At 41.4% G+C, this 13053-nt stretch overlaps 1 protein-coding gene across 1 annotated transcript; it reads right to left on the bottom strand.

The window, feature by feature from the left end:
* Positions 1 to 4735: 4735 nt before the first annotated feature.
* On the bottom strand, positions 4736 to 7200 carry LOC119329897 (60S acidic ribosomal protein P0). The gene is made up of 5 exons (XM_037602996.1): positions 6796 to 7200; positions 6645 to 6713; positions 5986 to 6084; positions 5506 to 5898; positions 4736 to 5066 (listed from the first exon to the last, which is right to left on the bottom strand). The coding sequence occupies exons 1-5, from the start codon at positions 7051 to 7053 to the stop codon at positions 4923 to 4925; spliced, it is 963 nt and encodes a 320-aa protein (XP_037458893.1). The 5' UTR covers positions 7054 to 7200; the 3' UTR covers positions 4736 to 4922.
* Between the last annotated feature and the right edge of the window lie 5853 nt (positions 7201 to 13053).

Here is a 13053-nt window from a genome sequence, read left to right as displayed (position 1 = left end):
TTTTGCAAATTTACAATGCAAAATTCAAAGTGATTTCCTTAAATTGATGTTTTGGGATCATGAGGTAGAGTGTAAATTTATCTACACCTACTGTTGACGCCTACATTTTGTCATTTTGACATTATGATTGCCAATGTGCTCTCCCATGCATTTTAATTAAGTTATGACATAAGGCATTTGGAGTGTGAGTATCTTATACTCCGCTAATACGGCTAGATCTACTCCAAAATTTCCTTTGGAGATTATCTACAACATGCCATACTTAATAATTTGAGATACACAACTTCGCTAATGGTTTCAAGCCAACTTCTTGAAATTTCCTTTGATTTTGCTAAGTTCATTACAACACTAACCATGACGATCTTTAATTTATTGATTGTAAATTAATTATATCTAGTTTACCCATAGAGATAACATATGGCTATAGAGTTTGAGGCATTCGTCCTCAATGGCCATTACCGCCCTATCTGGGCCATGGACATCTTGATTGCTCTTGTGTCTTGTGGGATAGTGTGTGCAATCCTGGATTCACCTTTGGTCAAGTTCATGGCACTAACAGAAAAATTGTGTCTTATATATAATAAGGCATTAGATTCATATCCCAACATCTGGTTATTCTGTATCAGCAATTCCTGGGATACAATGAACCTCAGGGACAAAGGTTTGAATCTTACTTCAACCTTCAATCTGACATCACCAGCTGTGACGGGATCCTATGGGCACGGAGAATGCGATGGTTGATATGCCTCAACCGACATGTTTGGAGACTATGAATAGTCTTTCAATCTCCTGAGTGGCCAATATAATTAATGTCCATTTACGATGTTATGACAACAACATAAGTATTGTTGTCATCATATATTGTATATCACAATATATTGTACCAGCACTTTGGTACAAATACATTTGTATGTATTCTATATATGTGACAGTGATTTTCATATTGAGAATCTTCATGTCTATATATAGATTTATACGGGAGTCAATCCGATGAAAAATGATATGTTCCTTGTGGACATATGCACCATAAACTCTATACCCAGGGAAGTCCAATGTTTCCACTCATTGAGAGAAAGGAGACATTTTAAAATCGCTGGACGCGATGAGGTATTTGTTGGCTCAACTCGAGTCATATTTACTATCCCTGTGGGTACGGAGTAACGTCGGGATGTTTTATTGCTTCCCAGGTTTAACTCGTACCCTACTAAATTATGAAGGTATCCGTCAAAATAGTTTCCATAGCGAAACTTATGATGACAACAAAGAGAAATAACTTCTCTTTACCATATGCAATTAATATGGCAAGCACATTCTCTATGTATCATCTAGATTGCACTACACATACTACAAAGCCCGTACTACATGTTGCATCCAAGATAGCTTTCCAGAATGTCTTTTATATGAAAAACTTGGCATACTCGCCTTGGTCATCGAGACATTGGATTGAAACCGAAACTATCAGCAATTCCAATAATTTATGATTATTATGATGCTAAATTCTAATAACATTTGGATTTTATGTGCACTACAAGTGACAGAAGGAAGCTAATTTGAAGGCTCGCACACCTTAAAGTCTAAAGCTGAACCACTCAGACTCCTTAAATGCATCAAGTTGAGGTAAGTAGCTCTTTCCATCCATTGACTAGACTATTCAGGCATTCCATGGTTCTAAAAAACATATCTACATGATGGTCTTAAGTGTGTGCTTTATTCATACAAAACCATTGGCTCATTATCCTGACATCGATTTCAAGAAAATTGTATGGATAGCATTGAAGAATTCTCCTTGAGTGCCTTTCTCTATGGCCCTTGGATTGAAGTTTAGCAATTTGTCCTAATGTCTAGACTCAAAATGGTTTGGTAGAATCCTTTATCCAAAGCAGTTAAGCTCATTGCATTATCTTCACTCTCGAATTGCAAATTACCAACTTTACGTTGGAGTCATGTAGTTTTACACGCTCATGACCAAACTGCATAATATTATTCCCCTCTGTCTATGATACGTGGAAATCTACCAAGTATTTCCTATTTGCGGTAATTCGGTTACACACCGATATCACCACCCCAACATACATCATTGGCCCATCAACATATAGTTGAGATCTATGTGAGGAATAATTGTATTACCGTCAATACCTTAAGCCCCTCACGTGGGGAGTTATTCAAGGCCAGTATGTTGATTCAATGAGGAATATTTCCAGGCATTAGGGGGAGAATTCAAGTACCATAAAGAATGCCAGGAAATTAGTGGAATGTTCAACACATTTCTGCCTCATATCCACGTACTCAAAGAGCTGAACCATGCATGGTTCGGAAGATTTGCAACATATTGCAAATAACCTGCCAGATTCATTTACTGACTATAAAAGTGTCACACAATCCTACAATCCTGCAAAAGTACGCCTGAAAGAGTGGAGGTATCAACAAAATCCACTCCACTCCCCGTTCAAAGCAACAGGGGGAGATGTATGGCAGAAGTACATAAGGATTCAACTTCTCGCAAGCAAGGATATCAAGGCCTGTGAATCAGTAAATGCAAGTCAACTTCACGTTGGCAGACACCTAATGGGTAGTATACACCCAGTGGATGGAAAACTTCCACCAACCCAGGTCATAGTGCACACAATGACCGGGTCATCGGAATACCCGACTCAGCCGCATTCGGAAATCGCGAGCAGTCACCATAGGTAACGATAGTTCCATCAAATCCATATTGATATATAGATTTTGGAGAAACATATAACCAAAAGTCTACAATTGTCGACATATATTTCTCAACTAGATTGCAAAACCTTTCAAATGATTCAGATCTAAAGACCATGGCCATGGCAAAGTGTGAACAACACTCGGACTGGACTCAAGCAAAGGGTATAATCTAGGTAGAAATGATCTTGCTCAATAATGGGAAGGTATTCATAAGCAATACCTACACCAGTTTTCTTCTGGAAACAGAATTGAGAACAATGAGGTGGTGAAACATAGAGCAAGTATTGTAGCACAAGGGTTCACGCAGATACCCAACTATTCTCTAGAGGTGGAATCTCATTCCGATAACTTATATCATTGGCAGTACAAAATCATCTATTTGTGCAGTTGATAGATGTAGTGATTACATATACATGTGGATCACTAGATTCAGACATATATGATTGATTCCCGATGGAATCTCACTTCTGAATCAAAATGCAAAATACAACATACATTGTGTAAAAATCAATAAGTCGACATACGACTTATTGTTGTCGGTATATATGGTACAACCGACTTAGTGAGTTCCTTATACACAAGGATTACTCCTACAATGATGATTACCCATGTTTGTGTGTCTGCAATAACGACACACGTAATCATCTAAATGACGGAATTTAAAATGAAGTATTTGGGTAAACCAAAATACCGCTCGTTACTACAAATTGAGCACCTTCATTCATACATTATGGTATACTATGTTGTCTATATCCATAATATATTGGAGAAATTCATTGTGGACAAATCTTATTCATCCATAACTCTCATGGTAGTTCATTCTCTAGACGCGGAGAAAGATTTATTTAGACCAAGAGGTGGTGGGAATAAGATATTGGGACTCAATATTCCATAATGCCATTGGTTTCATCAAACACAATTGGTTGGTACTCAAGAATATCTTTCGATATCTCCAAGGCATCAAACATCTTATCCTGATTTTTCAGTTTCACAGAAATGTGAACACCGATATCATTGGATACATCGATCAGATCACCACGATGTCAAATCGTAGAGAAGCTTAGTGTTCCTACTAGGTGTGGTAGCTCTCTCATGGAGAGTCTTCGAAACAGACCTCATGAATACATCCACCAACCATTATCTAAATGATAATGTTTTTTGTGTTGCCCGTATGCAAACATGTTACGTAATAAGCAATATCACTATATTGCATATCTTGTAAGTCAAATCATGAGATTGATTTGTTCATCAGGTCTCTACCGACTTCTGTGTTCCAGAAATGTGTTCAAAGTATCTTCCTGAATTGTTCATGTTCAAAAGATCATATTATACTCTTTTTTCCTTGATGAGTTTACTTTACAGATTCTCATAAAGGTTTTTAATGAAGTAATATTAACATAAGATTATGTCATACTTTCTGTTTTCCCCATCGGGGTTTTTACGGAAGTATACACGACATATTTATTGCCCTCTAAATTCTATGAATATACTTCATATCAAGTTAACAGAGACAATAATCATTATATGTTGGATCATTTTCTCCTTATTTTTCCACAGGGTTTGAATGAGTTTTACCAATATATCCTATATTATTCCTCATATTTTCCCCACAAGGTTTTTGGAGGAGACTATTCCAAGGATGTTCAATCGCAAGTACAAGGAAGAATTAAGGAGAGTGTTAAGATTTGATTAGTTTCCTTAATTAATTATGTACTCCTCCCTATGTAATGTTGTATGCGGTTACCAGCGACCTGCCTGTGCAGGACTGGATGCGAGGAACCCCACACAACCGTCAACGCGCGCAAGCACAAGCCGCGACCGGCTCGAGCAGCAGCACCCAGGTCCATCCCATACATGCCTACGCCCACACGGCCCAGTGCAATCTGATCCGGTGGCTGGCCGCCGAGCTTGCTAGGATCTGATGTCATCGGCAAAATAAGCGCATTCCATCCAACGGCCAAATCAGTGCTCCATCCCAAACATCGATAAACAAGCCTACTTAAAATTTAACTTAGTGAAACACAGCAGAGAAGCAGAAGCAGAGAGATGCATATAAGTAACTAAGTGCATGACATAACGTTACCATATTCAAATACACACTAACAAACAGCATAATTAATTCTTGTTCAAGGTAATGATAGGACTGAAAAACTTTAGTGTTCAACACTAAACAAAACTGGCAACGGGACACGGCTTTATGAAGATAGGCACACAGCTTAGTCGTCGAACAGGCTGAATCCCATCTCGCCATCTGATTCCTCCTCGGGCTCATCCTTCTTCTCCTCCTCCTTGGGGGCAGCGGCGGCAGCACCACCAGAGGCAGCAGCAGCAGGGGCAGCAACGGCAAACTTGCTGGGGTCCTGCACAGCAAAACAACACCTAATGTGTCAAAAACTGACATGGAAATGCATGATTCAGAATTAAGCTGTGGTAGGAAGAACCATGTGAACATGACTAGCTTAGCTAACAATGATGAAGTTGCTCATGAATATGATGAAACATCTGCCAGATCAGAGATGGCATGTCATGTATTATACCATGATGACTACTAAAAACAAATCTCACACACTGAAAGATTACACTAAGGGGACAATTAGAGGCTAACACAATCCAAGAATATCACTTTTTAAGCTCCAGAATTGGTTAGAAAAGAACAGATGACATCCTGATAAGTAGCTCAACACATGACTCTAAACTAAATAAAACAGAAAGTTCATGCCATTGTTCAAGACAACTTCTAATGCATGTTTCAAATTAAGATTTCATAGTGGGAACAAAACATTGTAGAACAAGAATTACCTTGAGGTACTCCTTGATCTTATCAGCATGGTCATATGAGTAGTCTGTCTCCAAAGCAACCGCAAGAACATTCTTGTATGCGTTGAGGAACATGTGAGGCGCAGCAGCCATGGTGGGGTATGAGATCGCCAGGGACAGTGAGGCAACCATGGAAACACCAGATGCAAACTTGTCCATCAGGTCTTCCTCGGTGAGGTCAAGAACCTCAGGGCTGAAGACTGACCCACTGTCATAGACATTGCAGATGACCAGTCCATATGAGAAGGGGCGGATACCAAGCTTGGCAAGCAGGGCAGACTCAGAGGAGCCCACCTTGTCACCTTTCTTGATTAGCTCCACTGGGATAGTAATTTCCACAGTACCCTTGTTAATCTTGGTGGGAATGTTAAGCACCTAAACAAGACAACACAATTAGAACTTGTAATAACATGTGATTGAAACAAAAGCATCAACTGAAAAGTGTTACCAGCAAATGCTAACCTGGAAGAAGGACGTCTGGGAGGGATCCAGACCAGTGTTGCCAGGGGGAACCACCACATCAACAGGTGCAACTAGCCCAACACGAGCAGGAGCACCAACCTGTGTGTCAAAACACAAGACAAGAATTAACCTCAGATGTTCTAAACTTAAGTACAAAGAAATCACATAAAAATTAAGAGATGGCATTAAAAAAAGATAGCTTATACTAAGAATAGAACGTGTCAACTACACAATTTTATAACATTTGTTATCTAAACTAGCCAGTTTGACAGAAAAAAAGGAACTTTGACATACATACTTGTGGCTAGGAAACAACTAAATTGCACACATAAACGAATGGCAGCATTCTGAGTCGATAATAATTCAATGGTTCTGCTTCATTAACATTTGTCAAACTTAACTACCATTTGTGCGACATACTGATTCATCAAAATAATAGAACTTGACTAGCTAATTTACAAATATTCTAAACCTAGGCAAAGGTGTCATCAAATACAGGAATAACAAACAGACCACATCAGGGGGCTACATTTCTAGCGATACATGTTACTTATCACGGACGTAGGATATATCTCTCCATTAGCCGCACTATAAACCAGCAATCCATCACATAATAATTCAATAAATAGGGGACATGGCAGATCCGGTCTGAATTTTACCTTGTACTTGGCGACCTCCTCGCGAACCTCCTTGAGGTCACCCTTGGTGAAGATGAGGCCAACGTTACCCTACAGACCGGAGGATATATTTCAGCACGAAATTCGCGGCGGAATCAAAAGAATCAAAGGGGGGACGAGTCCGGCGGCTTACGACGAGGAGGTTGCTGAGCTCAAGGAAGTCCTTGTTGCCGGTCTTCTCCGAGTGCACCTTGATGCAGCGGCGGATGAGGGTGTTCTTGCCCATGAGCACGATGGAGTCACCGCGGAGACCCTTGCGGATCTCCTGGAGCTGCTTGGAGCCGACATTGTCGGCGACGGCGATGAGCACCTTGGTGTACTCCTCGAGCAGCTGGCAGAGCTTCTGGTCGTACGCGATCTTCTTCTCGGCCTTGGTCCTCTTGATCGCCATCTGAGCAGCTACGAGACGGACGGAGGCGCTAACTCTAGATTGTTAAATCTGTGTTGGGGAGGAGAGGCGAGAGTATGAGGACCAGGCTCGGGAGAAGAGCGAGGCGGACGGCTTGCGGCGGCGGCGTCGCTTTAACCTAGGGTTTCGTTGCTCAGGGGTTGGGTATTTATAGCTGCCAGTGTCCTATGGCTCGTGCTTGGCTAGGGTTGCGATGCTGGAATGGGCCGAATGGGCTTGCTCAGCTGCTTACAGAATGGATGGGCGCTTCGGCTGAAAAAAATAACGGGCCTGCTCAACTATTCTGCCTTACTAGCGAAGCATTTTTTTCCACTAAAAAAACAGCGAGAAGAATTTACCCCTAAAAATAGAAAGAAAAAAAACTAGCGAGATGCATTTGGCGTTCAGTGTTAGAAGGAAGAGACACTCTTACACAGGATTTAATTAGGAGAACTAGGTAATTTACCCACGCGTTGCTGTGGGAATATAAAAATTAATTACAAATGACTTATATTTATATCTGTACCAATATAAAAAGACTCAAAGGGACATATCCAATTAATCTCGGCCATTAAGTCATGTCAATCTAACGACGTAGACTGCTTCAATATCAAGCGCTCAACGCGTTTAGCGTGCAGTTAATTTCATGCCAAATATAGTGGTAATCACATAATGACACGTAAATAGTATCATATTTAATATCTGCATGCACTTAATATACTTCCAAATTAACGTGCATTGCATGTACGCATTGACTAGTATGCAATAAAAGATCTAAATCAAAAGCTACTAATTTTAACATATAAATATTCCGTACTTGCATTATGTGTAAATCAGGGCATTTCACAACCTTTAGGAAGTACATAAATTAAATAATTATCTAATATACTACATATGTTCAGTGACGAAAATAAGCATATTGGTATGGTTTGCATGGGCTGAAATAAAAATATTGTACGGTGAAGTGGGATGCTTGCATGTTGAGAGAATTTAGTGATAATGAAATAAGGTTTGCATAGGCTGAAAAATATTGTTAGTGGATGCTGATGTCGCACACTTGATGAGGTGGAGGGCTTGTATGTTGATAGAATTAGAAATAGTGAGGATCAACTATTTAGGTATTATAGATTATAGATTGGTGATGGCCACAACACCAAGAAATATGAAGATATAATTTGATCCCGCGTGATTATGATATGAGGCCGATAGCAAGTTTGACTGCAGACCCTCCCGAGTTGGTAAGTGAACTTATTGTGCAAAATGAAACCGGGACCGAACAAAAATAGAACAAAACTTTTTATGGCTACATATCCTAAAGCTATAATTGGGATTTCGTTATGCACCAGGCAACTAGATAAATGTCGGTCAACGATTTGAAAGAAAAAAATGAGTATTTAAGATGCGCTCGGTCTAATGTATATTGGTAGCAACCAAGCTCGATGATAAGTGTGGCTCGAGGAACGAGGAGGATTTCCAAACTCTAAGAAGGACCAAAGGTATTGGATGATGACATGGAAGGACTGTGTTCCATCAAAGCTCAAGGTTTTCCTATCGAGACTCGCTCAGCAGTCTCTACCGATGGTCGGCTTACTTCATCATCGGAAAATGTCTATTGTCATTGACTGAGGGTTATGCAGGAGCAATGATTCGTGGAGACATTCATTGCTAGACTACAATGTAGCGTGTTGCCTCTGAGCACTCAAGGATTATGATTTGGTTGATGTACTGACGGGCAATCACAAGCCGGATACCAGAAGATGGATTTTTAGTCTCATTGAGTCGTTACGGCGTGCTGCTTTTGTAAGAGTTTTTAGTAACCATCGGGCATTCAAGAGGGAAAAGCTCTACACGAGCAAAATTTTAAGAGCCTATAATCAACACATTAGTTTATCTTAAAGTATAGCGGACCAATATGTGGCTGGATGATTAGGAGGAAAATGGTATCTTCAGCTCATTAGAGTTCAAGTGTTAGATTACATTTCGCGGGTGTACGTTCAGTGAGAGGAAACATTCACATCAAGTACGAATGCGTTTGTGTTGACTTTGTTAATCTCAAGATGGTGTGTCGCTCGGTCTCGAAAGTGCTCATAAAGATAGGATGTGTATGCGTGTGTTTATAGAGATATGTGTACGAGTGTCTACGTTTGTTTGCAGTGTGTTAAAAAAACTCATCTTGAAGTATATTTCTGAAAATATGTTCGGACCTTTTAATTCCAAATCTCTCCTCTCTAAGAAGGAAAGGTATTGGATGATGACGTGGAAGGAGTGTGTTCCATCAAAGCTCAAGGTTTTCCTATCGAGACTTGCTCAGCAGTCTCTACCGATGGTCGACTTACTTCATCATCGAAAAATGTCTATTGTCACTGACTGAGGGTTATGCAGGAGCAATGATTCGTGGAGACGTCTAATGTATATTGGTAGCAACCAAGCTCGACGATAAGTGTGGCTTGAGGAACGAGGAGGATTTTCGAACTCTAAGAAGGACCAAAGGTATTTGATGATGACGTGGAAGGACTATGTTCCATCAAAGCTCAAGGTTTTCCTATCGAGACTCGCTCAGCAGTCTCTACCGATGGTTGACTTACTTCATCATCGGAAAATGGCTATTGTCATTGACAGAGGGTTATGCAGGAGCAATGATTCGTGGATACATTCATTGCTAGACTACAATGTGGCGTGTTGCCTCTGAGCACTCAAGGATTATGATTTGGTTGATGTACTGACGGGCAATCACAAGCCGGATACCAAAAGATGGATTTTTAGTCTCATTGAGTCGTTATGGCGTGCTGCTTTTGTAAGAGTTTTTAGTAACCATTGGGCATTCAAGAGGGAAAAGCTCTACACGAGCAAAAATTTAAGAGCCTATAATCAACACATTAGTTTATCTTAAAGTATAGCGGACCAATATGTGGCTGGATGATTAGGAGGACAATGGTATCTTCAGCTCATTAGAGTTCAAGTGTTAGATTACATTTCGCGAGTGTACGTTCAGTGAGAGGAAACATTCACATCAAGTACGAATGCGTTTGTGTTGACTTTGTTAATCTCAAGATGGTGTGTCGTTCGGTCTCGAAAATGCTCATAAAGATAGGATGTGTATGCGTGTGTTTATAGAGATATGTGTACGAGTGTCTACGTCTGTTTGCAGTGTGTTAAAAAAACTCATCTTGAAGTATATTTCTGAAAATATGTTCGGACCTTTTAATTCCAAATCTCTCCTCTCTAAGAAGGAAAGGTATTGGATGATGACGTGGAAGGAGTGTGTTCCATCAAAGCTCAAGGTTTTCCTATCGAGACTTGCTCAGCAGTCTCTACCGATGGTCGACTTACTTCATCATCGGAAAATGTCTATTGTCACTGACTGAGGGTTATGCAGGAGCAATGATTCGTGGAGACGTCTAATGTATATTGGTAGCAACCAAGCTCGACGATAAGTGTGGCTCGAGGAACGAGGAGGATTTTCGAACTCTAAGAAGGACCAAAGGTATTGGATGATGATGTGGAAGGACTGTGTTCCATCAAAGCTCAAGGTTTTCCTATCGAGACTCGCTCAGCAGTCTCTACCGATGGTTGACTTACTTCATCCTCGGAAAATGGCTATTGTCATTGACTGAGGGTTATGCAGGAGCAATGATTCGTGGATACATTCATTGCTAGACTACAATGTGGCGTGTTGCCTCTGAGCACTCAAGGATTATGATTTGGTTGATGTACTGACGGGCAATCACAAGCCGGATACCAAAAGATGGATTTTTAGTCTCATTGAGTCGTTACGGCGTGCTGCTTTTGTAAGAGTTTTTAGTAACCATCGGGCATTCAAGAGGGAAAAGCTCTACACGAGCAAAATTTTAAGAGCCTATAATCAACACATTAGTTTATCTTAAAGTATAGCAGACCAATATGTGGCTGGATGATTAGGAGGACAATGGTATCTTCACTCATCAGAGTTCAAGTGTTAGATTACATTTCGGGGATGTACGTTCAGTGAGAGGAAACATTCACATCAAGTACGAATGCGTTTGTGTTGACTTTGTTAATCTCAAGATGGTGTGTCGTTCGGTCTCGAAAGTGCTCATAAAGATAGGATGTGTATGTGTGTGTTTATCTCCACTATTATTAAACAATCGAGTTGTGATAGAAATATTACATCTCAGCAATACATCTGGCATCTCTCAATGGACCGGATTGTCTCAATGTTGTATCACATCATTTACCATAATCAATTAGCAATAATTACCATGGTCTACGCCATCATTGTTACGCAATAATTACCACGATCTCGCTTCAAACTAGGCCTATTTTAATCATATCAATTAGCAAGAATTACCATGATCTACGCCATCATATTTTTTTAACTCGGCCTTGTATGTCACGTACATAGAAGGAAAAAATATCAATTAGTAATAATTACCATGATCCGTGCCATCATTTTTTTGAAACCGAGCCTTATGTACTGCGTACATAGAAGGAAATAAGAAAAAGGCATGGCCCATATTCGCATGTAGGCAGGGACAAACGTGGAAACCAAATCACCCGTTTCCATGTTTGTTCGGATAATGGGATCAATCAAACCCGGACCTTGATTCCGATCGTTCCTTGACTTCCATCACTTCTTTCTTTTCGTTCACCTATTTGAATGTTCGTCGTCTTTGACGGCTCGACTCTTAATTTGACCTGGTCTTCTCGTCCCAAGGAACGAACGACGGCGATGTGGGCCAGCAACGCTACACGGGCACGATCTGGTACGAGCACGTACATTCAGTTCAAGGAAGCTTCAGGTCCTAAATCACTCACTAGATCCTAACTTCGACTGCTTGCATAATCAACTTTCAGTTCAAGGAAGCTTCAGGTCTTACCTTGGAATTTTGTTGCCTCTTCCATCCAGTACGAACATGTTTTCCAATTGTTGATTATTGATTGTACACAAAAAGTTCTCAATAATCTTTTCTACAATAGTCCAACATAATCAAAGGAGTCACTAAAAGTAGCCGAGGAATACCAAGGAAACCTACCGGCATGCTCGACACTTATGCCACCGCTCCCCTTCCAGCGATCCAATTTTCTCTCTATTTCATAACTCTATGATACGTGCATTGCACGTGCATACCTACTAGTAGAGATATGTGTATGAGTCTCTACGTCAGTGTGTTAAAAAAACTCATCTTGAAGTATATTTCTGAAAGAGAAAAATTCACCATAGGTCACAAAACTTGAGCTGGCTGACACTTAAGTACCACTACTTCAAAATACCCGAAATACAGTCCATCTACTTGCGCAGGGGGTTCACTTTGGTCCGTATATACGATTGGAGCTACGTATTTGCTGACTTGGCCGAGTCACCCGTTGCCAGATGTGCTTTGACTGCCACTTGTGCAGCACCTGTCGGGAGGGGGCGTTAATGCTAGATGGCTGGAGGTTTTTTTTTGCAAATATGCGCGCACCTGGTCGGACCGCACCCCACCTGGTCATTAAACGGCCCGCACCTGGTCGGACCGCACCGGGTCGCTCTCTCCTCCCTCCCGCAACCTCTCTACTCCCGCACCGGGTCGCTCTCTCCTCTCTGCTCTCGCACCCTTTCTGCTCATCATCGCTGCCGAGGTCGGACGTCGTTGGCGTCGACGACGACTCCATGAGCACGTCGTCGGACGCTGAGCCGCCGCCGTCCGCGCCGTTCGGGAGGGGCCTGTGCGACGTGCCTCTTGCTCCTTCGCGTCGCCGTGATGATGCCTCGCTGCCCCTGTACGGTACGTCGCCGTCGCCAGCGGCTCCTTTGCTCGATCTGTGCAATTTAGCTCCCGTAAAGAGTTCTTGGCCGCATCAATTGCGCGTAGGAGCTAGGGTTTGGCCATTCGTTCTACTCTCTGACGGATTGGGTGTGGGGTGGTAGGGTTTTAACAGTTTGTGAAGATCTTTCTGACAGGCCAAAAATAGGGTTGCTTCATGGGGGGTTTGCAGTAGGAGCTAGGGTTTGGCCATGTTTGCAGAGATCTGGAGTGGTTATGG

Source organism: Triticum dicoccoides, chromosome 7A (assembly GCF_002162155.2).
Source record: "Triticum dicoccoides isolate Atlit2015 ecotype Zavitan chromosome 7A, WEW_v2.0, whole genome shotgun sequence".
Lineage (NCBI taxonomy): Eukaryota > Viridiplantae > Streptophyta > Magnoliopsida > Poales > Poaceae > Triticum > Triticum dicoccoides.
This window is presented reverse-complemented; position numbering and strand designations above follow the sequence as displayed.